The sequence below is a fragment of the Phalacrocorax carbo genome, chromosome 2, assembly GCF_963921805.1.
Source record: "Phalacrocorax carbo chromosome 2, bPhaCar2.1, whole genome shotgun sequence".
Taxonomy (NCBI): domain Eukaryota; kingdom Metazoa; phylum Chordata; class Aves; order Suliformes; family Phalacrocoracidae; genus Phalacrocorax; species Phalacrocorax carbo.
Window position 1 is genome coordinate 40,003,750 of NC_087514.1, and position 26,818 is coordinate 40,030,567.

At 40.0% G+C, this 26,818-nt stretch overlaps 1 protein-coding gene across 1 annotated transcript; it reads right to left on the bottom strand.

Annotated features, from left to right (window-relative positions):
* Window positions 1–269: 269 nt before the first annotated feature.
* Window positions 270–23,282, bottom strand: YTHDF3 (YTH N6-methyladenosine RNA binding protein F3). Its single transcript, XM_064442638.1, has 5 exons — window positions 22,896–23,282; window positions 20,839–20,863; window positions 15,405–15,490; window positions 12,445–14,037; window positions 270–1,241 (listed from the first exon to the last, which is right to left on the bottom strand). The coding sequence occupies exons 1-5, from the start codon at window positions 22,917–22,919 to the stop codon at window positions 1,218–1,220; spliced, it is 1,752 nt and encodes a 583-aa protein (XP_064298708.1). The 5' UTR covers window positions 22,920–23,282; the 3' UTR covers window positions 270–1,217.
* Between the last annotated feature and the right edge of the window lie 3,536 nt (window positions 23,283–26,818).

Here is a 26,818-nt window from a genome sequence, read left to right on the forward strand (position 1 = left end):
TTCTCTTTCAGCAGATAGAATGTGTTGCTAAATAAACTGAAACAAAAGATATACTTTTTAGAAGTTAAAAACTAGTATAGAATCATTCAATTTAATATGTATACTAAAATTCTTGTTGCATGGTTCTAACAAAAATCATGTTAACATGGCTATGAATATGTCATCTCCATGGATCAAAGTATTTTTCTCAAAATATTTTTGAATAGGGGGAAAAAACACCTGGATGTTGGGACAATGAAACAAAAAAAAAATCTGAGAAACAGAGCATATGCTTGCTAAACAAGAATTATGTTTATTTAGCTAGTGAATCACCTAGAGGAGTAAATTTTCACTTTCATGATAGCAATCTGTCAGGCTTGCAAACACCCAGAAATAGGAATTAAAGATTATTTTAAATGTAGTTATAAAGGTCATAAAAAGTCTGATTTAGACTGAGGTACATTTACTCAAAACTGAGATTCATCGAGTGGTAGCAAACAAACAGTTCCTCAGACAAATGCACTTTTTTCAGTATACATGTTACAGAAAAAAAATAAAGAAATGTGCATTAACTGGTGGTGTCCACCAAGCTGCATATTAATATTCTCTTACACCAAACAGTTCGAAACAAGGGAAATGTCATTCTAATATAATTTTATGTTACGTTTCATTTGGCTAAACTGCAGCTTAAAGTTGCTTTGCCATATTAAAAGATTACTACAATAATTTTCACATGAACATTTAGACTTGAGTTTTACTCCAGGACTAAATATGGCATGATTTGCTTTTAATCTGTTGAATATCTAAAAACTGACAATTAAAAAAACTACAACAAAGAAAAAATTATGTTGAAGCAATGTGAATCTCACATCATTGAACCACTTCTAATGGTTAAATGTTAGTATTTAACAAATTCAAAGAGTTAATGAATCCTTGCATTCGTTCGGTCTCCTGTGTCTTAGCTAGGATGCATAAATACAAAAGACAGCAGATACTGGTAAAAGCTTCAGGACAGAAAGTGCTTGACGAAGATACAGTTCTCAATTGTGTTTGGTGAGAGAGTATAAGGGCAGATGCACTGATGAGAACCATTACAAGAAGAGTCAATTTTGTGTTAAAGTGTTCAAAGATGTCACCTTAAGCAGAAAAAAGCTTTAATAACGTCTTCTTAGACATATTAGGCATTTCCAGAGTCTACATCATTAGTGTTGTAATTCTAGCAGGACATCTCCATATAGTTATTGTTTGTTTCTATTTCTCTCCTGAAAAAAAAACAAAACAAAACAAAAACAGAAAGAAAAATCATGTTAATACACACAGTTCAACATTATCTGCTTTCCTCTCATTAGAGGAGTTGCATTGCTTGCAATTTCTCTAAATCAGGCAACAAGCATTCAAGGAAAAGCTTCACTTTTTTCAAGAACATGAAATATCTAGTTCATGTCAACTTCTTAAAAAGAAATACAGACATATACAACAAGCTAAAAGGCAAGTATGTTCCAAAAAAACAGCTATCAAAAATAAAAGGGTTTATAATGTTACTTTTAAATCACTTCTGATAAAATACATTGCACAAAGTGAACTAAGTGTGGAGACCAAGGGACCTACAAACAAGGCAAGAAAGAGGTACCCTAAATCTTCTCCTTGTCAAAAAAATGCTCTGCATGAATATTTAAATATTCTACTCTCCCTCCATTATACCCTGAAAAAGTAAAGATCATATTCCCAGGTATCTCATTCAAAGCCCACCATAATAAAATGTTTCAGTGCGCTTAAGATCAAAAGGTAAAGGAACAAGTTGGCCCAGTACCTCCTCCTCCATACAAACACACTGCTCAAATGGTGAGAAAAAGAACTAACAGCAACAACAAAAAAGCCATCCATATGGGGTTTTTTTAGAAATTACTTTTAGTAACACCATGCAAAACCAGTAAGGTAGGAATGGCTGGAAAAAAAAAAAAAAACCCACTCGCAAGCCTGAGTTGCGGTCAAGACCATATTCACTGCAAAGCCCTCGCAGCATTGTGAGATGTTGCGTTTGCTGTAAAGGAGCAAAATGTTTGTATTACGCAGATGACATTACAACAATGATAAATAACTTTGTACTGTTAAGGACTAAAATACTAACTGCACTGTATCTCTAACAGGGACTAACAAATGCTTCCTCTGCATTACAAGTTTAAGAGTAAATAACAATTTCCACGCATTATCATCTTCCTCCATTTTTTCTACTTTGTTAAAGGTAAGTATATGCTTAGGCATTATCACTACCTCTAAAAAAAATAAAAACAGATAAATAAACTATATCTCATTGCCTTTGTTACATATCTTCTAGATTGTGAAAAGATACTGTAGTTTGACTCTAAGAAACTAAGAGCTTATCTTCCAATAGCATTTCCTTTCTTAATATGTACAACTGAGCACGTTATATAAATGTTTTAAAATACCTTAATGGAAGACAGATAGGCTTCCTCCCCCATTTAAGAGAGAACAAAAAACCCCCTCATTTCCAGTATTTTTATTATTATTGCATTACACAGCATGTTATAAATGAAACAAACATAGCAGGTAAAACCAAAATAAACCAGGAAGCATTCAAACAATGACTTCAAAACCACTCTATCTGATACCACACTGAAACTTCATTATCTTAGACACTATTTAGGAAAAGTGCAAATTAGCACATGAACCCAAATAAATTCTGCCAAAAAGACACTATAACGAAAGAAGAGGACACATAACATTTATGGTGGTTATCAGAGTACAGCTGATGATCTAGTCCTCTCCAAGACAGACCTCCGAGTTGCTTCAAGATGAGCACCGAAAAAAGTAAAGCTTGCACAGAGTTCTTGGTCACAATAAGCAGCCCACGGTCCCAGCAGCTCTGTATCTAAAAGACAGTACATTCTCCAGGGCAGAACTTCAGTAAATTTGACGTGAGAGCAACACTTGCACTATTCTGTTAGATTATTTTTTTTTTGCTAGCTCAAAGAGACATGACTAATATTTGCATAGTAAGATACTGTTTTTAAAATGTGAGATTGATAGTATCAGTCATTAATACAAACTGGTATGTTAACTGTGCATATCTAGGCTGAAAACAGATGATCACTGGCCTCATGCCTCACTATGCATGTAAGGCATTCAAAAATAGCCTGCTCATGCACATCTCACGTTATTCCTCTATTAGCAGACTTCAACTGAAAGAACTGCACAAAGCGCTGAAAAACACTACAGCAGTAATAAGTAGCGCCCTATGAAACTGTGATGTTAAATAATGAAATAACAGTTTTTCAATTATTTTAAATACTACCTATGTCCAAAGAAAATCATCAGTTCCTGCCCATTTCCAAGTATTACACATATAACAACTGAGTCAAGCTGCCTAGAAAGCCTCTCTCTGCGCTGCAAACTGCTGCACAGTAAACTGACCGACCTTGTGCTTTGTGTAGCCCCTGAACTGTAAATGTATTTAAGTTCATGAAAACTCAAAGTAGAAAGGGAATGACATCCTTATCACCTGCTTCCAGTGGATGAAATAAAGGTGTTACAAATTTCAAATCCATTTTAAATTCTACAGAGGGAAAAGGCTTCAAAACTGCACCAGCACCCCTTTCCTGTAGTCTCAAAGCTACATATTACTACTTTTATATTTAAATACTTAAAGCAGACATACAAACTTGACATTTTTTTAAATGCAAGTGAACAAACAATATGTTCTTCAGATGTTTGTATCAGTGACACTTGGCACTCTGTACAGCAAAACGGACAGAGAGAAAACCTGATTTATTCAAAACACAGTTCGTTTTTGCATGTAATACCACTACCTAACACCCCACCCCCCTCCACCCCCCCCCCAGTCAGATCACACTCACTACGCACAGCCTTTTCCTGTCTCGAGTATTCCTTTTCTAGTTTTTTGGGTGGCTTTTGTTTGACAGTTTTTGTAAAAACAGTGATTATAGACAAACTAGCAGAAGGCTTTACCCCCAGTGGGGTTCCACCATCAGAGCAGCGGAAGCTTCCACCATACCAACTGGATTCCACTACATTTCCCTTTCACCGACATACCTTATTTCTCACATTCACGTGAGCAAAACCTTTGCATATCTCTTGCAATGCTCTCGGATGAAAAGCTTCTCCAGTATTTTAAGTTCCCTGCCAAAGGCCAGCTTCACCTCAGAACTCACCAGGATGACGTTACCTGGCTTTAGGGGGAGTTTATGAGCAGGACACAGAAATTGAGTGCCATTTGAATTTGTACAACGTGGGAATGTATTGGCTGGTTAAAGGTACCTGCCAGCTGCATACCATGTAATCAGCAGATTTGCACATGTGCAAATAACTTTCTACACAAACAAGTGTAGGTGAACCTAAAAATGCTTGGGCCTTGGAGACAAAGTGCATCTAGTGCAAACTAATATGGAGTTAACTCAGTCTGAACTGAGAGGCAAACTTATTTCCAAATTTCAGTTCTCTGAATTCAGAGCATTAATCAAGTGATCCCATGCTGAAAAGTAGCTACAATGTAATTTATCCTCAGATTTAACAAAATGTCTATGATAACAGAATTTCAAAATTCAAAGCAACAAAAATACTTCTTCTATTTCCTAAACTTTTGCGTCTTACTGCAGTGTTTAAAACGTTCATGCCTGAAGCTGTCTGCTTTGCCCCTCTCCGAATAGGTAGCATTCTCACAGCAACTTCAGAAGGGAATGTTTAGCACATCTTAGTTGCTTCACTGCAAACTACGGTTTTATCTTCAGCTTAAAAGCCCTGCACATCTGCAATGTAAGCTAACATGTCAGACTGCATTCTCATTCTGTGAAGCGAGGCACAGGCACACATCTCCTCTGCCAGGGCAGAAACACCTGGCAGAGGCAGAACAGACAGCTGTAGAGGTGGTGAGAAGAAGCCACAGCAAAGTTCATAAAATCTCATTTACTAATAGCATCAGCCATAATCTGCAGTTTATCGCACTTCAGTGTACCATTACAGCTATGACAGCATAAACACTGACCTTAGTGCTTGAGAACCATAATGAAAAGCAGATTACTGAGAACACTGAAAAAACTCTAGTAGTAGTTTATGTTAACAGCCTATGAGATACTTGTCATAAATAGATTAAACCACATTACTGAAACTTTTGCATAAAATAGAGGTCCTTTTTAACTTCTCACTCTAAAATTCCAAAAAAGAGAGGGTAAATCTCCTGAAGACAGAGATTTCATCAAAACCAGATAAAAATATTGAAACAGATTTTTTTGAGAAGCATTTCTGGGAATTCTGGAAAGATGGGAGGGAAGGATCAGATGGGAAGAATCTCTACATGGACCTAGAATTTTTTTCCTGTGGAGATGCCATCCCCTCCCTACACACTCATCTTCTCCTATTCCTTATCCCAACATGGAAACTACAAGACAAATTAAAAATCGAAGTCAACATAGGAAGTCAAAAAAGTTTTACAACTGCAGAGCAGTTCTTCCCCTGGTAAACCTTATGAATTAATGCTCATTTGAGACCCTGCTGATACAGATCATTTGAACTTCAGACAGTAAATAAAATTTTCAAGCATATAAATATTAAGAAAGCCTGAAAAGCTATGAAAGCTAGACTGCCTAACTTATTTGTTCTTCCTATTAGTTTTGATGGCATTTTACTTATTTCAGTCTCTGAAACATACTTAGCAATAGCAGAAATGTGAACAAGTTACAGTAAAAAGGTAAATAAATTTCAGTTTGAGGAGACACATGCACTATTAGTGGAACATGGGCAGACTATATTATTTTATTATGGTAATGATAAAGGCAGGAAGAATTTAATCCACATCTGAAATTCCACAGCACACTAAATAACAAGGTACGAACATTCAGAAAGCATAGGTGGGGGGAAAAAACCTAACTACTTGAAAGACACCATATGATAAGACAAAATGAAGAAAGGCTCTGCAAAAACCAGGCTTGAACTCCATGAGCAAGAAAAGCCCTTCCAGTCTTGTTTTCCCAGGCGGATACTTTCAGTGATAGATTGGTCAATTCTAACTACAAGTAGCAAGTGCTTCCTTTCAGTGCTGTACATCGTTACACGTTGAAATATCAGATTTTAATTAGCTACAAGACAGCCATTTCAGCAAGTTCATTAAAAAAAAACAAAAAAAAACCCAACAAAAACCACCCACAACAAACCAAGCTTCTAGATCTTCATTATTGTTTGTTAACAATGTTGACAGTGTAACATTGGCTTTTGAAGACTGACAACAGATAGCTTCTAACTACATCTATAGAAATTGCATTTAGTGATGATCACTAAATCACAGAAGGATGACTCTGACACCTTTGTTAATTTTTCCTCAGATGCCCATGGGGAACAACAACAAGATCTTAATTGCTCTGCTAAGGAATCCGTAGTAGCCTTGGAAGGGAAATGACATCCACTGCAGGCAGGGCCTACAAAATACACTGGGGAGGAGTCTCAATTTTTTTTCAGAAGACTCACTGCTCATGGTCTTTGCACAGGTGTAACAAATCCTAGTCTGTCATGAGGAAACATGAACTTATTTTATCTTGGTTCCTCATTACGTTCTACATGAAAGTGCAATGAACATGCAAATTTATGTTTACCTTTTCACAGCTGACTATAATCCCTAGGTACAGAAGCAAAACAATAATTACCTGTCAATATTAAGACCACTACCAGACTTCTGAAAAGGTGCTCACAAAAACTGGGCTCAGACAGCTCATCATGTGATATGAATTCTTGTAATGTGTCATTTCAACTAGATTAATCTGAAGGTTAAAGCCAATCAATTTTTATATAGAACTTAAACAATCCTCATTCAACTGAATCTAAAGAAACAGCTTTTCTAGATATGCAATATCTGTATGGTTTTCAAGTGTCATTTTTTCCCACAAACCAACACCAACAATCTTCACTCAAGTTTCTGCTAACTAGCCCATCTGTGGCATGGATCAATGAAGCAAGAGGCTGAAGTACTGCATGGAGAGTCACACGGGTGGCGACTTCCTTGCAATATGCGGGCATATTTCTTTCCTGCAAGCTGTAGGAAAAGCACCAGTGTTCTAGTCAATTTGTTCTTAATAGAGCAGCACAATCTGAGGAGATGCAGCAGGAAGCAGAAGGCTGCTGCGTGAATTTTAACAGCTACTTATGTACACTCAAGGTTCTGCTTTTGCTCTGGAATAAGATTTAGAATTATTCCTTTGCTTTAAAAGCCACAACTTAAAGACACCGCATTTTAGAAAAGGTGGAGCTGTCAGAGATCCGGCTTAACTCAACTTTTAAGTCTTGTCTTGCAGCTACGTTCATATTCAAGAACACTGAAGAATCAGATGCCAAAAATGGCTGGTCTCTTGAGCACTAAGGCAAACCATTTGGTTGATATTCCTAGGTTTTCCAATAGGGGTCCCTATTTTACAGGAGACATTGGCCTTTCAAGTCCCAGAGTCAGAGAATTCAAATCCACTCTGTAAAAAGAGCTCTGTAGGCTTGATTTTGCAGGTAGGAATTTCAAACTAAAAAGAAAAACGCAATAGATCCATCCAAGTGTTTCTATAAACTAAGACCACTTGTGAGTTTAATTACATTCCATCTCTTCCATTCAACAGTCCAATACTGCACTTTCCCTATTGCAGCATCTTTTCCCTTAGTACAGAGTGGCAGGCCACACCACTACTCAAACTCTTCCGTAGTCACTCTATATGATACCATATTTCAACATCCAGACCTCTCCATACTATCCCCCATCCCGTAACAAATTCTAAACACTATCCCTGAACAGAAACAATTGACTGCCAAATGTAGAGAAACCAGGCACATTTGAAATCCACATGTCTGTAACACGAGAACTTGCAGGTCATTCTTAAGTGTTTCCAAAAGACTAAAGATGCAAAAGCAAATGAACACATGGTAAATAAGCACACCATCGTGGGACAAAAATTCTGGATCACTATGTCTAAGGTTATTCTAGCTCCAAATAACCCCCATACTCCCAAGGCCAGGGGTACATATTCATCTCGCGACTGTCAAGGGAGTTTAAAAAAAAAAAAAGTATCTTCTGTTTCTACGTTCTGACCATTTTGGTTTTTCTTTCAACAGACATGAAACTTATAACATCACTTTCATTTACAGAGATGAAGTGGTAGATAAACATCAAGTTCAAGGAAATTGCAAAATAATGGCCCTTGAAACATCACCAAAATCATACAGGAAATGCATAAGACGTTACAGAAGACATTACACAACCTATTTTATTTACTGTTTTGAACCTCTTTTAGATTGAAGGGCACAAACTTTAAAAAATTGTCTGGTACAACTATCATTTAACTACATTAAAAATGTTGGTCAATTACCTGTTTTCCTTGACTTGTACAAGGACTGTGGATTTATCTATATCTGACTTCGACATTATAACCTAGTAGTTGATGGTTGGGGGTAAGGGGAGAAGGATGTGTCTACAGTTCTCTCTTAGTGCGTGTTTCCTCAATTCCCTACTTCCTTTAAGATATTTTTAAGAAATATCAAATCAAGCATAAATTCAGTGATGTGCTGGAGCGGAAACGGATTACCCTGGTTAACACTGCAGCCTAATTATGACACAATTAACAGAGAAACAGAGATACATTAGTATCGGAATGAGAGGAAAAAACTGAAATGACTCCTTTTGAAAGTCAGAAGATTTTAGTTATAGCAGCATTCCTATTACAAGATATGTAGTAAAACAGGAGAAAGCTAACATTTTAAATGCTTGTTTACCTGCCATTTAAAAGCTTACTGAAAAGAAAAAATTCCAAATGCAGATTAGAGAAACACAAATATATACTGAATTCGTCTATCTTCTTCCATGGATAAAAAATTCTTTTTTTTTTTCTGAATTACCTCACTAAGAAAACCATCTAAAGCATTTTACAGTTACATGGAACCGTGATCTTTTTTTCCCATTATATGCTACAAAAGTAGAATTCTGCACTAAATAGCACCAAAAGAAGTCCTAGGACAAGAGGTAATTGCATGTTAACAAGCCACCATCTGAGGGTGTGGAACTTGTAATCCTCCAACAACTGCATTTTTAATCAAAGCCACATTCCATTTTGATCCATATATTTATTGAAGATCAGGCGCATAACAATACAGATTTTTTTCTTTTCAGTGCCTTATTTTCCTAATATAATTACGTGCTCTTAAATGGCATATTTTAAGATTTCTGTTCCATTTTTTTGTGTCTTATTGCTACTGCTTTCTGTTGAAAGACAATCAAACTTGTTTTAAAACAATCTGCACATGAATATGCACATTTACACCACAAAGCAGAAGTTCAAACTAAGGACTAATGCAATTTCAGATTATTTTGATATACTACTGGCAGAACTCAAGAGAAACATCATTGACTTCTTTGCTCCTTTGGTGAAAGATCACAGCATTTGTACATTTAAAATAGGACACAGGAACCTGAGCCGTAAGAAAAGTGTGAATGCTTACCACACAAATTTGTTTCCAACCCCAGCTGCAGATACCTTACCCATGCCGGGGTCACATCAGACAGTGGTAGACACTAGAGTTCTAATACTTACGCTTAAAAAGACTATGAATAGTAATTTGCAAGTAACCTTTATCAAATGGCAAAGTTACTGAAGTTTCATGCTAATCACAGACTAGTCATTGCACTTTTATAAGTATACTGCCATATTTTAATAAAACATAACTGCTAGGTCATATTGGAAATTAATTATTGATCCCCTGAGTTGTTAATATTAAACTTTTACAACCAATTATTTTAAAGTAAGTTAGCTGGAATGATGAACAGTTATAAAGTAAATTAAATCCATAAATCATACGCTGTTTACTACGTTTAGATCACTGGCTGTACGAAAAGTTTGTTACCACCTATGGAACAACAAAACATTAACTGAACTTTAAGGAACATGTAAGTGACTACTGCTGCTTGATGTATTTAATAGTTTATTAACAGCAATAAGCACATTTTTCATGACAGAAACACTGGAAACAAAGTGATTGCCACAGCTGCCACAGAAAATGGGCATGAACTTAATTTACACAGTTATATTGGCAGTAGAAAATGCACTAATTTAAATACAGCTCCATAAAGGCCTAGCTGGCACTAGGTAATGAAGGATTACTCAATTAACCATAAAACAGAGTTCACAATACTCATTGTTCCATTTCCAAACTATTCTTGAATCATAGGAGTTAACAACTGCATGTTTACAATTTAAAGACATGCTGTTTGTACACTGTGTGATAAAAGAAAAAACCTAGAGGTTTAAAATCAATATGCAATCATAAGAAAATTATGAAGATGAACTCTCAGTAGCTGTTATTTGTTTAATTTGGACCTCCTATATATTAAGTACATATTCATTTGCTTAAGGCATATCTCAAATCCATCTACAAAGTGAAAACCTCACAGCTATATATACAGCTCTAAAGTAGTTTTTCATAATTTGTCAAAAAAAAATTCATACAATCCTGTAGAAGAATCAGTGCCTACTATGCAAGTATCTCAACAAGTATGTTTTCTCCCAGTAGTATTGGGAAAGGTAACTTAGACAAATGCAGAGTTCAGTATTTGAGTCATACAGATACCGTACATTTCCCTGAAGATGTTACTTTATTGCACAAATATGTATAACCACAGTCATCTAGTTAGAGACCTAATAAATGCTGAATTTAGTAATTTGAATTTTAAGTTCAGCATACATAGAAACACTACCATTAATCCCCCTCTCCATTACATTTCGTGGCTTTCACCTACTATACAGGGAACAAAACCACAAATAAAACACATTATCTTCCTGAGTTGTGAGGGCACATCCAAATTATGACTCTTTGATAAGTTTTTTCACAAAAGCTGATACTTTTGAAGCGAACAGTTATTTTGTGAAGTGTCTTCAAGCATCAAAAATTAAGAAAACACTGAAACATGAAGGCTACAGGAAACGCGATCTTAGTGCTTCTGAAACATTACCAAAAATCACAGTGAAGTCTTACTAAAGCCTGAAAAAGTCCAATTTCTCCCCTTACATTAAATATTAGTTAAGAATACAGACTGTGCTCCCATCATCAGGATGGCATGGAAGTAACCTTACTGATTTAGTGCATATTAGTTTTATTTTTAGGAAAAAAAATTCAAAAGGCATTACACGCCCAACAGGGATATTTGTTTTGCTCCAAACAATAAAAGACTTCCAACATAAATCTGTTGCAGCGTTGTACAATAAAACTACAAAATTGATTTTGGGTATGCATGACACTGGAGATGCATCATGTGTGTTGAAGGATTAGGAATGTACAAAAAAGGGATGGAACCACTGCAGTACTAGAAACCTAAGAGAAGTAAGGAGGCTGTGAAGCAGGTGAAATTCTTACACAGCCAAAACTGCAGCAGCTTCACGAGTGAATAAATTCAGGACTCCACCTCCCACGAGGCCCCTAATTAGCATAAACCCTAGACTTTTGGGTTTGTTGGGGGTTTTTTTATTCCATAGATGGTGTGACAGGATGAATGGAGAGCACTATCACCAAACTGCACTGATGCAAACTCCCATTTCTGAATACTTGCAGATCATCTAACTGGTACCATAGCTCCTGAAATATTTCTACCCATGAGAAAAATCACATATTTACAACTACTAGCAAGCCTGGAAAGAAAATAAATACAGCAAAACTGTATGTTGTGGCCAATGGTGAACACAAGTGTTACCAGTAGGTAGAGTACACACAAGACACAGACAAGTACTATAACACAGCCTAAATTAAATGCCTTTTTCCCTTGTCTGGTTTTCTGAAATACCTCCTAAACTAAAGATTTCTCTACAGATTTATCATAGGTATACTTTTCTTTGCAGAAATGAACTACACAATACTTTAGGAAATGCACTACCAGAAATTAAAAAAAAAATTATTCTGACACTGTACAAGTCATCACTGTCTCACTTCTGTGTGTCACAATTGTACAAAAGACAAATTGAATCAAGGGGGAAATCTGCTTTTCACAGTCATCATGCTGTTAACATCTCTTAGAGCAGAATGTAAATTGAAATGTTATGTTAAATAAAGTAAGCTCCTCCAGTAATTTCAGGTCCTTTTTGTGACATCCAGGAAGATAAAAATCTAAACTAGAAGACTTCAGTTACGAAAAAATACACTCAATTCAGTTTTCGTTTACTCTGAAGAGTAAAACATGTCAGAAGTCCGCTCATGCAGGCCTATGTTAGTATTGTGGTTAAACACATGCCCATGTTAACAAAACAAGTTACAAGAACTTAAACCTTTTCATTAAGAGCCAGTTATATCAAGTACAGACACGCTGCGCAAAAAGCATTACTTTCTGATCCAACACTCGCACACAGAAATTCCAGTTGTATGGAAAACAAGGTTTCCAAAAACAGAAAAACCAGGAGAGCTACTATAATGACATTGATTTCTTACCCTACGCATGGCTTCCTCCTCCTCTTGACGCTTCTCATAATGTGCAAAGTCATCAAAGATTGAGGTGGTATGCTTGAAAGTAGCAATTATTTTAAGCACTTGCTTGGCTTTTTCTAGGGGTACCTCTTGAGTGTCCCTCGAATTGGTAACCGGTTTGTTGTCATTGTTTTCCAAGCGAATATGCCGCAGTTGGTTGTTGGGAACGTCTTTGACAAAGATCCATTTGACATCAAACTTCCCCTTCCACTTATCCTGAGACCAGACACCAGCATATGCATTGTAGTCCACAACAGACTTCATCTCAGCCACTCCACAAAAGTGTCCACTGCCATTCACACTGAAGAGTAAATAGAGCGGGCCTTTTCCATTCAGGGAGCGGTAAGCAGCATCCAAGCGCTTATTACCATGTTCAGTACTACACCAGATAGAGTACTTAATGGAGCGATGAATATCGTCCTCTGAATAACTTTTGATTATAAACACACGTCCATTCTTCAGATTCCAATCGAAGTCTTTGGGATTGTAGTTGTTTATGGCCTTTAGTTTCTCCAGCACTGGGTGCACTTCCACACCAGAAGGTGAGGAGCTGACGGATACAACACCTAAACCAAAGTTCTCGCTACCAGCTCCATTGTTCTGGCTGAAGCCCACACCCCTATTACGAGGAGCTACCCAGCGGTTTTGCAGCTGTTGCTGCTGCAACTGGTGAGGCTGGGCCTGCTGCTGAGGTCCTTGTTGCTGCTGTGGTTGCTGTGGCTGAGGCTGCTGTTGAGGCAGTTGGCTTTGCACCAGTGGTGGTGGTTGAATTAATGGCTGAGGCTGCTGGATTATAGTCTGAGGAGGCAGTACTGGTTGGGCTGGGGGTGCTTTTACCACTGACCCTTTGTCATCCCAAGTTCCAATATTCATGTTGTGTTTTATAGGTGGTGGTGGTACAGCAGGGCCCCCAATGCCCACATTACCTTTAGGCTTGAGTTTTGGCTGGGGTTTTGCAGGCTTCCTTGCAATGGCAGCCCATGAGGTTGGTTTAGGTGCTGAACTGCTAACTGGGGGCACGCTGTTTGCTGCAATGCTTGTCATACCTGTACTGCTCAGAGCTGAACCTACAGTTTTTGTTACAGCAGCCGTCATATCTCCACCAATTTTCAGTCCAGTCATGCCTTGCTCAATGCTGCTAATCCCAGGCACCTTGCTCAGAGTATCACTGCCAAATCCAGCCTGTCCATCTGCTATGGCTCTCCCAAGAGAACTAGGTGGATAGCCATAGCTGCTGCTGTAAGCAGAGCTTTGCGTTGATTGTCCCTGAGATCCACTTGTCCCCCATGTAGAGAAGTCTGCATTCCCAGGAAAAAAATTAAATCCATGCTGCCCAAGAAATGGAGGGGTATTTCCTAATGCCCCAGGTTGACTAAATACACCGTCGGGTATGTAATGGTGCTCACCATTACTCATCTGTCCATAAGTTGTCAAGTATGGCATTGGAGGGTCGCCTGCAGTTGACCATGCTGCTTCGCCTAAGGAGTATGGAAATCCAATGGATGGAGCATAATAACTAGGCATATATGGGTCTGACATTGGTGGATAGCTGTTACTCTGCAAGAAAATAAAACAAAAATCAGCAATATAGACAATTATGCTCAGGGCAAAACCAAAAAGTAACAGAGTCCAAAACATTTTTAAGGATTATACGAATGCATTTGTAACTTCCACCATTCCTCCCAACATAAAAGATGAACAAGGTATCAGTTAGATATGGCCATTTTTCAAGGCACTAAAGAGCCCCATTTTTTGTAATATATTATCTTTATTTTCAATTACTGAGCTAGGCTTAGAATGCCTCCATGTCAACAGTATCAAGAAAATAACAAGCCACTTTAAAAAACAAGTCATAACAACTGTAGTTTCATAAATACAGAAAAAATAGCTGCTAATACAATTTAAAGTTTTGGTATTCTTAGTTTTTTGTCAAATTTCTCACTTCTAACTGGGGTCACCTGCCAGAATATTGTAGTGAAAAGGATGCAAGGAAAATGCCTGCTTCTTTCAGGAGGAACAACAGTCAAACCATAACATTTCCACACTATTGAGAATGGGCATTAAGTACCATCTGTGGTCTAGGAGAGCAAAGTTTGCTAGCTAAATTCAAATTCCACTTCCAAGACTCCTGGGAAATCACAGCATTTACTTCTTAAGAAGATAAAGCTCCAAGACATTTGAAGGACTACCCTCATACAACTTCTGATTTTGTTTTGGGGAAAAATCTGCACATTATCATCCTCTAGCTGATGCCTCCTTAATGTTGTACTATTTGAGAAAAAATAAAAAAAGGCAAACAAAATTCTCAAAGCCTTTTAATCATTTGCACTTTCTCCCTCTTTCAAGACCACTGCAACTTACAAACTTAACTTCATGAATATTAACTTTTGACTACAGAGACAATTCACAGCTCCGAAAATCAGTCATTCCTGGCAGAAGAGTTATAACAAGCTATAGTAATACTAAGCTTCATTCTATTATCTCATCAGCTGTGTGCTACTTCTATCAACTTCAAAGGAAATCATGCCCAAGCAGTTAATATTTTCTCAGAGCCAATGAAATTGTTGTTTTGAACTGCATCCAATATACGATTATTTGATTGTAAGTTTAAGGTGTAGGGTTTTGGTTTGGGGTTTGTTTTTTGGTTTTTGGGTTTGTTTTTTTTCCTCAAGCTTCTTGTAACTGCATCTTTCTGTAGTCAGAGCATAAGCACAAGAGCGGGAGACATCAGAGCATACTTTTTAACTACATCTTTTCCAGAATTATTAAGAAGGCTTTACCTGTTTAAGATATCATACGATAAGACAAGACACAATACTCAGGCAAGTAAGCAATGCTAAGAAGTATCATCCAAAAATTAATTAAGTCTGGAAGTCAGTTGAACTCCAAAATTAACTTCAAGATAGTAAACAATGTTCACTTACCTGATTTGTCTGACTACTTAGATATGGCTCAAAATCATCATCATTTACTGCATCCTTTTGATGAATCGAACCGTTCTGTACTGAAACTAAAAATAAATCTGTATTAGGTATACTCTCTGGAAGATATATGATGCACTTTTAATCTAGATAACAATTCTTCATTGCCTGTACATTGAATACTTCTACTTGTGCTTTGTTGAGACTGAACGTGTTATTGCTAAGCACCACTTCTCTAAATTGAAAGAAAATAGCTCATTCTGTTCATGATCCTGATCAGATCTCAGGAGACGTCAGGAAAGATGGCAACCAGAGAAGACTTTTCAGAACTATTCTTTCCTGACCTCCAACAGACAGAGGAAAAACTATAGGCACACCTTGTTTGCAGAGGCAGTAAATCCAGCGTTTCCAGAAGTACCAGACCAAGTGCAAATGTGCACACCAACCAGATCAGACATACTCAATAGGTTCAGGGAAAGTTGCAACACACAGCTTTCTCCTGCCAGGAGGAAAGTCACTAACCCACCAAGACAACCATGAAGGGCACCACTATTCAGCTATTTCATTCTGTATTTCCTACATAAATATTACACTGTACTGCATTAGTGGCATCCCTGAAGCTCAGAGGGTACAAAGCAAGACAGAAACAAGAGCTAAAGTCCCCAAGGGCGATTACAATCCTTTCCCAACATATATGCCACTATATGCTGGAATCTCTTCCTACCTGCTCTTCTTGGCCTCCTATTACCTTTAATTTCATCTACGGCATTGCACCTACCTGGGATTTTTCAGCTGCCCAAATTACGTGAAGTATCTCTCCACCCTCCCCCAGGCTACTATTCAAACAAAATAAGACTGCACAAATTTCCACTAAGTTCCACTGTTTCCCATGGCGCAAAGCAGAACATGGACTTAAACCAGCAATTGGCAATTATACAACTTGAAGACGAAAACCTCTTCTCAAAAATAAATTACCGCTTTTCTGAATGCAATTTTTGTTTTTTTATCAAATAGGTTCAGTGGAAAAAAAAAAACAAACCACAAACCAACCACCAAGTTTTAGAGTGATCAGTAAGGTGCACTGAGAAACCATGACAGCTGAAGTTACAACAAAACAGCGAATTTTCTGACAACTGGAGACACCGAGTCAGGAGCTGACTACACTGTTTCCTTCTTTTCGCAAAAGCTTCTGAAAAGTATATGCATCCATGGAACTTCAACTTTGCTGGAGCCAGTATTCAAGAGTGCTTTTTTTTCTGTTTAATTGAGGGGTTTTTTTTGCCACCCAAAGTTCACATTGCAAACCAAGTGGTGCCTGGACCAAGAGCCTTCAATTTTTTTCACATTTGACTTTAACATCTCTCAAACAAACTGCCTTCAGGGAGTGACACTAGCTGAAAAAAAATGACAAACTAATAGATATAATCACAAGGACTAACCAAAACTCTGGAAAAAGTTATTGACTTCAGACAGCAGTAAAAAGAGCTAAAAATTCATAATTTAACCCAGAACAACAGAAGATTTTTTTTCAAAGCAAATATCTGGGAAGGAAGAAAGCAACTCATGTTTTGAATATTGTCTTGGATATTTAAAAGTCAGAACACTTGACACTTTGGTTATTACAAATTGGCACAGTGCGGCTGTATACTAGCTACAGCCAAATAGACGAGCAATGGTGAGCACAATGGGTTTTAAAACTTGATCGAACAGCATTCCTAATTAAACACCAGATTTAAATTAACATTAGGTGTTGGTGGTTTTTTCCATAAACAAAAAGTTTCAGTTCAGGCCATTAATCAACCTGAATCTAGACACAATGGTAACATAATAATGAGCTGGAAAACTATATTCCTCTTTATATTTTGGCCAGGTCACAAAGGGGAGGATGAGCCTCAAAATCTTTCCTCCATGCCATGTCCATTGCTTAGGCTTTACCAAACAGTACAGAGAGCACAATTCCTAAATACAATTCTGTTATAATGGAAAACACAGACAGCAGCATACGAGTTTCTTAAAAGCATGCAACCACAAATAAAGGCATAAACGGCTGCATGTCAAGACTAGAATCCTATCAAAATTAATCTCCTCATACTGGCAGCTAATCTTCATAAAATGTGCATCTGCTGTGTTTATTGTTTCAGAGGTATCTAAAGGTCACTTAAGACAGAATTATTTTTGGTCTGCCATTACAACTAACATAGAATATTCTTGTAAATGTATTTTCTTTCTTATTCATTCTGTATTGAGATCTTAAGTCAGTGCCACAAAATAGTTCTACACTGACATCTTTCCTAGTAATTATATACATTTCCCAGTGAAATACCGTCACTAGAAGTGTGTTTCTTTGGCTTTTCGTTCTAACTTTACATAATGCGTTAATAATGAAGAATGTAGCCCCACACACATACATTTAACAAGAGCAAACAGATTAAGATGCATGCCCCATTCCCAAAATCTCACAGTAAGTGTTCCAAATAAACACGGCAGTGATGAAGAATATTAATTGGAACTAATCTACAGTTACTAAAAATATCTCTATCAATCCAACCCTGAAAATACCGTATACTTCCACAAACACTGTGAAAACATACAGTATAATTAGATATTGGGAAGAAACAACTCATCAACTACAGGAACTTAAAGCTTATATTCTTTTAACTGCTACTATGCTTTGAATAACCACTTGCAAAATGCACAAATGGCCAAAGGCATAGGAATAATTTTTTCATTAGAAGAAGCCATTACACCTTGACTAATGTGGAGAATAAATACTAGAAGAAACACATAACATTTCATTCCTATTTTAAACCTAATGCTTACATTTATACCTTCTACAAAACCAAAAGCCATATACATATATATGTAAACACAAGTCAGCACTTTCTTATCACAGGTGTAATAAACTGGCCCCAGTAAACAAAAGGTGGGGGAAGGGGGAGGGGGGGGAAAAGAAGGGAGTTTCAGTAACACCAGTTTCTCACCACCACCACCACCCCACATAAGACACCATTTGATTGATGTCAGCTGTGATGTTTTATGTCAACTGTACAGTAGCTGACAACTAAAAAAGGAAACTTTTAAGACAGGATAATTTACTCATTCAAGTCTCTGAAATACCAACATTAATAGCTGATACAGCAGATGGACAGTACTGTTCTACACACTAGAACTTCAACCCCACAAATACTGGTCAAGGGAGACAGCACAGTACACCAACTTATAATCAACTAGAATAAAGCATCAAAAACATTTTACTAGACAATACAGATCAGCTACCTCCCAATATCATTTGCAGGCACGATATTTTTTCATTTCATTATAAAAAATAATCTATTTCCATGCATACACTCCTTATTCTGCTCACTCACACTCTCTCATATGCTCCACCAGACATGCGGATATTAACCTTTTTACCATCCTCTTTAACATTATTACCCTTACGCAGAGAACCACCTTCAGATTAGTCTGTTAACTCGGTATCACATCTTCCCTTGAAGCTCCTTTAACCTGAAAGAGATTACTGTCTGCTAACATGTGGTCAGTAAGCATTGCTGATACTGACTTAATTTACCTTTACCATCTTGAAAAAGTCTCTAACCCAAAGCCTACTACTCATGCTACACTATGCTACCATCTTCAATCTCCTAGCCCTTTAATCAAATGCTAAATCATAGATTCATTAAATAGATGCTATACCAAATAATTTAACAGAACAGAGGAGATTATTGTTTTGTTTCACTATTAGTTTTCATTTAGGTCATATTCTTACCAAGAGAATACATAGTAAGTATCCATTATTTAAAAGGATGCACTCCATAAATATCCAAGTTCACAAGTGCAAAAATCTCTTCCTTACATAGCAAACCAAGAGATCTGTTTTCATTCAAACATTCCACAGCATTTGCAAATTATAGCACACAAAAATATGCTAACATAAATAAGTTAAACTGACTTGTGCATTTTCATTATTAAACAAGCTGAAACATAACACCCAAATAGAAATGCTTAGTACTTCCGCTCCAATTCATATATATGGAGTATAGTTCAAAAACCACTTATATCATTCCCTGATAGATATATCTCAATAACCTCACCAAAACTGAGATATGGTAATTCAAAGAACACGAAGCCACAAACTACTTGCTCAAACAAATCTGACTTATCTTCTCATTTAAGGGCAAGATAGAGAGTATAAACACACACTATTTCAAAGATATACAGAAACAGTTAAAAGTTCAGTTTGTGGGAAAAAAAAGGTAGAAGTATTAGAATATGAGAGAACAAGTGACCAAATGACCAAACTGAGAAGGTGTGAGGAGGCAAATACAAGTTCATTTTTCTCTGAATGCAGAAAAATTAAAACGAACAGGCCAAATTCAGCAAGATTCAGGAGCCATGTGCCACCTCATAAGTGACATATGTAATAAGCAGCAGATAATCTGCATATAGACAGAATAATAGAATAAGTATGCTGCAGATAACATTAAATGACAGTTCACAGAGAACAATTAGATTAAGTCAGACAATGAACAACGAGGGGGCAAAAAGTACCTGAGCTCAAAAAAAAAGTTTATCTGCATGAAGAAATAATAAGGATATTAACACATGAAGTAGCTGCATGTATGCTATTCTACAGCTCAGCTTGCCGAGCACCTAAGAATTAAATGGGCACAAGTGTATTGATCAGGCAAAAAGAATTCCCAAATAGAAAATAAGGCTTTACACATCAAAGATAAATTCCAGACCAGAAATAAATTGCAAGATGTAATCTGAGATGCTGTTTACAACAGACTTGCCAAGAATTTTAGAGGGAAGAATATTAAGTAGTTAGTTCCTTGTTTCTGTGGGAGAGAAGAAACCCCATTGAGTATGGTATTTTAAAACTAAGATGTTGACAGAAACATGAAAAAGTAGAAAGGCAGAAGGCCTACAAACACAGACTGAATATTCTATACTGACACTAAAATGAAGAGAAAGATAAAATTTCTGAGAATAAGGAAGGTGATGTGTTCTGCTCACAGATATGAGTAACTAAATAGTCACGTGGTTGTTGTCTCACAAGCTAAGGAAGCTGTTCAGAAGACTCTTCCTGATGATTCTAGTACACTGATTCTATTCACTGCACAGAAAGGCCCAAGGTGTACTGTTAAAGAGACTATACACACACGTCAAAGCCAGCTAAAAAGAAATAGCTATGTTATCACCCAACTTCTGACATTAATCTTCATTTGCAAAATAAAGCATTTTAAATTGATGTAATGCTGTGCCACAGTAAAAATGCTGGGAAGTAACATTTTGGCATGCAATTTCCTGTCATCTTGCTCTGAAATAAAAGACATCCTATAGCTACATTCTCTTCCCACAATTGTCTGAAGACACATTAACCTCCACAAGCAGCAATATTAGACTTATACAGAAATACAAGGAATCAACTTACCTTTATTTCCCTGTCCTTTAGGTCTCTGTATATAGGAAAGTGGAGAAAAAGAAAAAAGAAAAACAAGTTCAGTTAGAATCCTCTAATGTTTACTTTAGGGTAATTCCATTTATTTGCCAATTCTGCTCTTTTCAATTTAAATATCAGTTTAAAATATTACTAAAAGCATGCTATTATGAAAATATGATATTATGTAAAATATAAAATATTACAAAAAACACAGAAAAGTAATTATAAAATTGAAAGAATTTCACCAAAACCACTGAAATAATCTAGTCTTTTACAGCATGTAAAGCTTAAACGGTGTTGAAAAACGTAAACAGGCTAATTTTGATTGCCCCCCCAATAAGAAATATAAGCAATAAACAAAGCACAGAGTAAAAGAACAAAGAGAGTTAGCAGCTAAGATTACTGCCAGTACGAAAACTTCATTATGTCATCTTATAAATTGATTGATGGGTATTTATCAGAGAATAACCTACAATGCCTTTTTAGATATACAAAGAAATATACAGTGATATTGTAAGCTGAACTACGAGTTGTGCATTCCTTGTCTAGGCAATTATATTGAGAAAATAATACAGTCTATATGAAGCTTTCACACAAGGAAATAATACCGCAAGGAGGATTTTTTTTTTTTTAGGATTAGGCATTACAAAACACTGTTAATCTGTCATGCACTAAGAATCACTGTAACAGTACAAGTTACAGTATCCTTAATTACTCCATAGCAAAATAAAATAGTTTAGAGAAACAAACTCTAGCCCATGAAAATCTAATTCATCTTCTCACATATGTACAACTAGGCATGAGTGGGTTTCCAGGCTCCATCGCTCTCCAACAATTTTTAGTCCTGAAAAACTCAGTATTCAGAGGTTTGTAAGTTGAGGAGGCAACCACCTCCATCTTGCTTTTATATGCATCTGTCTCAGAGTTATCATAAGACTGTTTAACATTGCTCTATCTAAACCTGCACTGGTTAGTCATCTCCCTCTCCCAAAACCAGCGAAAAAATCTCCATAACCTTAAAAACCCCAACCACCTCATCTTTTGGGGTGAATGGAACCCAGGCACACAGGCATGCAGAGATCAACAAGAGACATGGAACTAGAAAAGTTGGGAAGAAGAAGCCTTTGTGGAAGACAGAGCAATGAAAAGCTAAGAGATCACTGAGCTAGCAATAAGTGCATAAAAGGAAACTGGAGAGCACACACAGAGACAAAAGAAACAGAACAGTAATGACACAGAACAAAAAAATAAAAGGGGGCAGGAGACTGCAGGGCCAAAACTTTTGGGGAGCGGCGGAGACACACGGAGAAAGCAGACGCTGAAACAGAATAGCTTCCAGCCAGAAAGAAGGGCCAGCACAGGCCTGGCAAAGATGAAAAATAACAAACTCTTAAGCTCCACGAAGAGCCAATTTAAAAAGTGCAGCGCAGCACAGGGAGAGAAAGAGTGGAACAGCTGGAAGACGCGGGGGCCGCGGGGAAGGAGCAGCAACCGGAGGCCCGAGGAAGAAGAGGTGGGCGAGGAGAAAGAGAGGCACGACGAGAAAGGATGCGGTACCGAGAAGCCAGGGAGCATTCGGGGTGCGCAGGGGAGAGGAGCGGGAGCCGGGCGCCAAGCCGCTCCCGGAGGGGGTACAAGGAGCGGGAGGCCGGCGGGGCCCGGCCGGGGTGGGCTGGCTTGCGGGGCGAGAATGCACCACGGGGGCGGCGGCGGCGGCGGCCGGGGCCGAGGGCCGGCGGGCCCCGCGGGCGGGGAGGCGGAGCGGCTCTGGCGCGGCTCAGCGGTTATAAATAGGGGCTGCCGGGGCTGGGAAAGGGGCCCGCCATCCCGGGCGCCGCCGGCTCCGATTGATCGCCGCTCCCCATAGCGGCAGGCAGGGAGGGAGGGAAGGAGGCGAACCGCGCCGCCCCGGCGGCAAGGGAAGGTGCAGGTGGCCGCCCGGCCGCCGCGCCCCCCCCACCCCGCGCCCCGACCGGGGCTAACTATGGGCCGTAGAAGAGGAAAGGGCAGGGAACGGCTGGCCGCCCCCCGCGCCCCACGGCCGGTACCTGGTCGACGCTGGTGGCTGACATTCTTCACGGGGAGCCGCGATCCCCTCGCTCCGCTCCGCTCCGCCTGGGCCTCGAGTGATTCCGCACGCCGGGGCCGCCCGCCCGCCGCGCCGCGCCGCTCGCCTCCGCCGCCTCCTCCCCGCCGCCGCCTGATTGTCGCCGCCGCCTCCGCCTGGGCTCGCCGCCGCCGCCACCGATCGGGTTCCCGCTGGAAGGAGCCGGACGGACGGACGCAGCGCCGCTTCCCTCCGCTGCTCTGGGCTCCGCTTCCCCACAATGGCGGACGGGCTCCGGCTCCCACTTCCGCTCGGCGGCGCCCTGACCTTCCGCTCCCCCTCCGCCGGCGTCGCCACTGACCTTTCCCTTCCCGTCCCCGCCTCCATGTCACGTGGGGCGGGAAACAGCCCCGCGCGCGCTCGCCGCCAGCGACTCCGCCGGCGCGGGGCGGGGACGGGGGGCGGGGATAGGGCCCGCGGCGGCCAATGCGCATGCGCGCGGCGGGGCGCCGGAGCCGGCGCTTCTCTCCCCCTCCCCGCCAGCCGCGGAACGCGCATGCTCCGAGGGGACGGCTGAGGAGTGCTCGGAGAGCGAGAAATAACGTTCATTGCCTCTTCTCTACTGTGCATGCGCTGGGGAGCTGCGGGGTGTGCGGTGTGCCGGGCAGGCGGTGGTAACGGCTGGGCACGGTGGCCGTTACGGGCCGTTGGTGGTTGTTACTGCCTGGCAGGTCTCCCGCCGTCTCCTGCCGCTGGCAGACGTGGCCCTGCTGTCTCATCTACTCGGGGGTTGTACGCGGTAGCCATGGGGAGCCCGCCCTTGCCGTACCGGTGCCGCCGCGGCCTGGGCTGCCCGCAGCTTCCAGCTGGGTGAACGTGGTAGTGGGGTGACCTGCTCGTAGCGTTAATCGTGCAGTCCTCATCCACTTTGCTCTGTCGCCGGCCAGCTTTTTGGAAGTCTGCTTCGATACAGGTTTGGTGGGAGAGTAAACGATGGTTTGTCAAATGCACCTTTGTAGCTGCTTACACCTCCATCGTTAATGAAGTTCGTGGGCCTTAATCAGTGTAAACACAAGTTCAGCAGCTGTATAGGGGGTTCCTGTAACATACAACCATCGATAAAAGCCACAATGTCTCCAAAAGTCCCAGGGGAGAATTAAGCATTTATAAAATTGAATCTGAAAACTGAGTGTGGTAGGTAATACACTGCTTAAGAGTTTTGAGGAGATAATGCCTTAAACGTAATACCACTTTTGTTAACACACCTGTCGGGGGCAATGGGAAGGTACATCCTTCAAGACTTTCAGTCCAAGTCTCTTTTGAAACGCAACGTGCCTGTATTTTCTTCACAAAGTAAAGGGTGTCTTATTTTTTAGCAATTGCATGGAATTATCCTGGGAAATAGCTGTGTAAGTAACAGTTCTGGATGGATAAATGAATCGGGTCATAATTGATAATCATTCCTTGCTATTGTCAAAAAGTTAATATTATACTGGAAGTTAACCAAAATTGGTATAGGTATGACTTGCAGAGTGTTCATTTACTCCTTTGTAGTGCAGTCTGTAATTTTAACAACCACCCATCAAGAAACATCTGCTAGAGTCCAGAGGAAAGCAACAAGGATGATGAAAGGTCTGGAGAATAGGTTCTAAAAGAAAGGGCCTTGGTTAGACTGGTAGGAGAAGAATACGGGCTGATAGGAAGAAAGACATCAAATATTTTTATGCATAAACAAGTGATAATTTCTGTCCGCATTCTTTCAAACAGGGCTAAATATCATGGATTTAAACTGCAGCTGGCAAGGTTAAAGTTGATCATCTCTTATGATACATGGGTGAACTGGTTGAACTTTAGTAGATCTGCAAGCTTAACTTTGGATAGAACTCTGTTAAAACACTATAAATGTAGTAAGACTGCACCCCCACCTCTGTAGCACCACAGTTAGAAAGCAGGTGGGACCCTTAGATTCAGTCTTTCAAATCCTATTTATTTTCCTTTTTTCCTGTTTTCTGACTCCATAGGCTTCTATGGCATGAGGGGGTTCTCTCTCCATGGTGAGGTGGTTCTAGTTTACATACAAAAAGTAAAGACTGAATAGGCAGAGGAAAAGTAAAAGTAACTCAAACAGAGCACAGGCACTTCAGTGGAAAGAGTGCCTATGTTAGACAGGATCCTTACCCATACGCTAGACATTAATTTCTGCCTTTGGTTTGTTGCGGGGTGGGGGTTTTGTGTGTTTGTTTTCCTGGCATCTTCAGTCCTGTCGTGGTTCAGCCTCAGCTGGCAACTGAACACCATGCAGCCGCTCGCTCACTCCCCACCCACGCCTGTGGGATGGGGAAGAGAATCGGACGAGCAAAAGAACTTGCTGTGGTCGCGCAGGTAAAACCACAGCATGGCCCATCATGTCTATCCTCTCTCTTGAGCAGAGGGACTTTTACTCCTAATGGCTGAGATACTGGTCCGTACTGGTGGGGAGTAGGACATATCTTCTTTGAGTTGCTGGACCTCTGGGGACAGTTTCTCAACAGCAGAGACGAGCGAGGAAGAGAGATTCACTTCATATTCCCGGAGTTTATCAATCACATCCGCCACCGTTGGTGCCTCGTCATCTTTCCAGGACATCACTGCCAATGAGTTTGCATACGAGGATGGCTCGCTCCGTACAAACTTCCGCCACATGGGTGATGTGCACTCAGCTTCATCTGGATCTTTGGAGGACCGTTGATCCTCCAGGTCACCATAAATCACCTCAAGCACGGCTAATTCCCTTAGATGCTGAATGCCTTTCTCCATGGTCATCCATTTTCCTAGGCGAAATACAATATCTTCTTTGAAGGGATACCTCTCTCTCACCGCGGACAGGAGCCGCCTCCAGAGGCTGAGGGCTTGTGTTTGTTTTCTTATTGCTTTATCAATGCCCCCTTCCCTAGAGAGGGATCCCAGTTGTTTGGCTTCCTTCCCCTCTGATTCCAGACTACTGGCCCCATTATCCCAGCATCAGAGCAGCCAGGTGATAACGTGCTCACCTGAATGACGCCCGAAATCTTTCCGTATATCCCACAACTCACTCAAGGATAGGGATCGGGTGGTTTCCGTTTCTTGTACACATTCTCCTCTTCCTCCTCCTCTTCGTGTGATGGCCCTGGTTCCTCATAATGTCTTTCTAAATGAGTTGACCTTCTCTTCCATGATTTCTTCTTGCGTATAGGGGTGACTGATACTGGCACAGGTTGGTCCTCTGGTTTAGCTGCAATGCTTGGCGCTGGGGTTTGAGTAGCTGCAGTGCCTGTTGTGGGGGTTTGGGTGGCCGCAGTGCTTGTCACTGGCGTTGGAGTAGCTGCAGTGCCTGTTGTGAGGGTTTGAGTGGCCTCAGTGCTCGTCACTGGGGTTGGAGTAGCTGCAGTGTCTGTCGTGGGGGTTTGAGTGGCCGCAGTACTCGTTGCTTTCCTTGTCTTTGCCTTTTTAGATCCAGTGACCTTCTCTTTCCCTTAGGGGTACTGAATAGTGTTAAATAGGGCTCAATAGGCATGAGCCAGGCCCCAGCGCATTGCAGTGATTTGTATCTCTCTGGAATTGCCAGGGTGACAACATACTAATTTTTCAGAATTCTGCACTTGTTCAGGGGTGAAGTCCCACACCACAGGGGGTGCCCACCGTCTTAGGCATTTGCCCATACTATCCCACATACCCTGCCACACATAGTTATCAAGCCTTGGGGAATATCTCTGGATTATATTCTTAACTTGCTTATTAACCTTAGACAGAACTGACACCATCTGCCAAAGCAGTATCAACAGATGTACCTGGACTACCCAAGGATGTTCAAGATACTGATAAGTTGTTGTAATGAAGGAGGAGACATTATATAAGATGGTAACTAATGTGCCAGTCTGTATTTCCTCCATAAAAAACTTCTCAGAG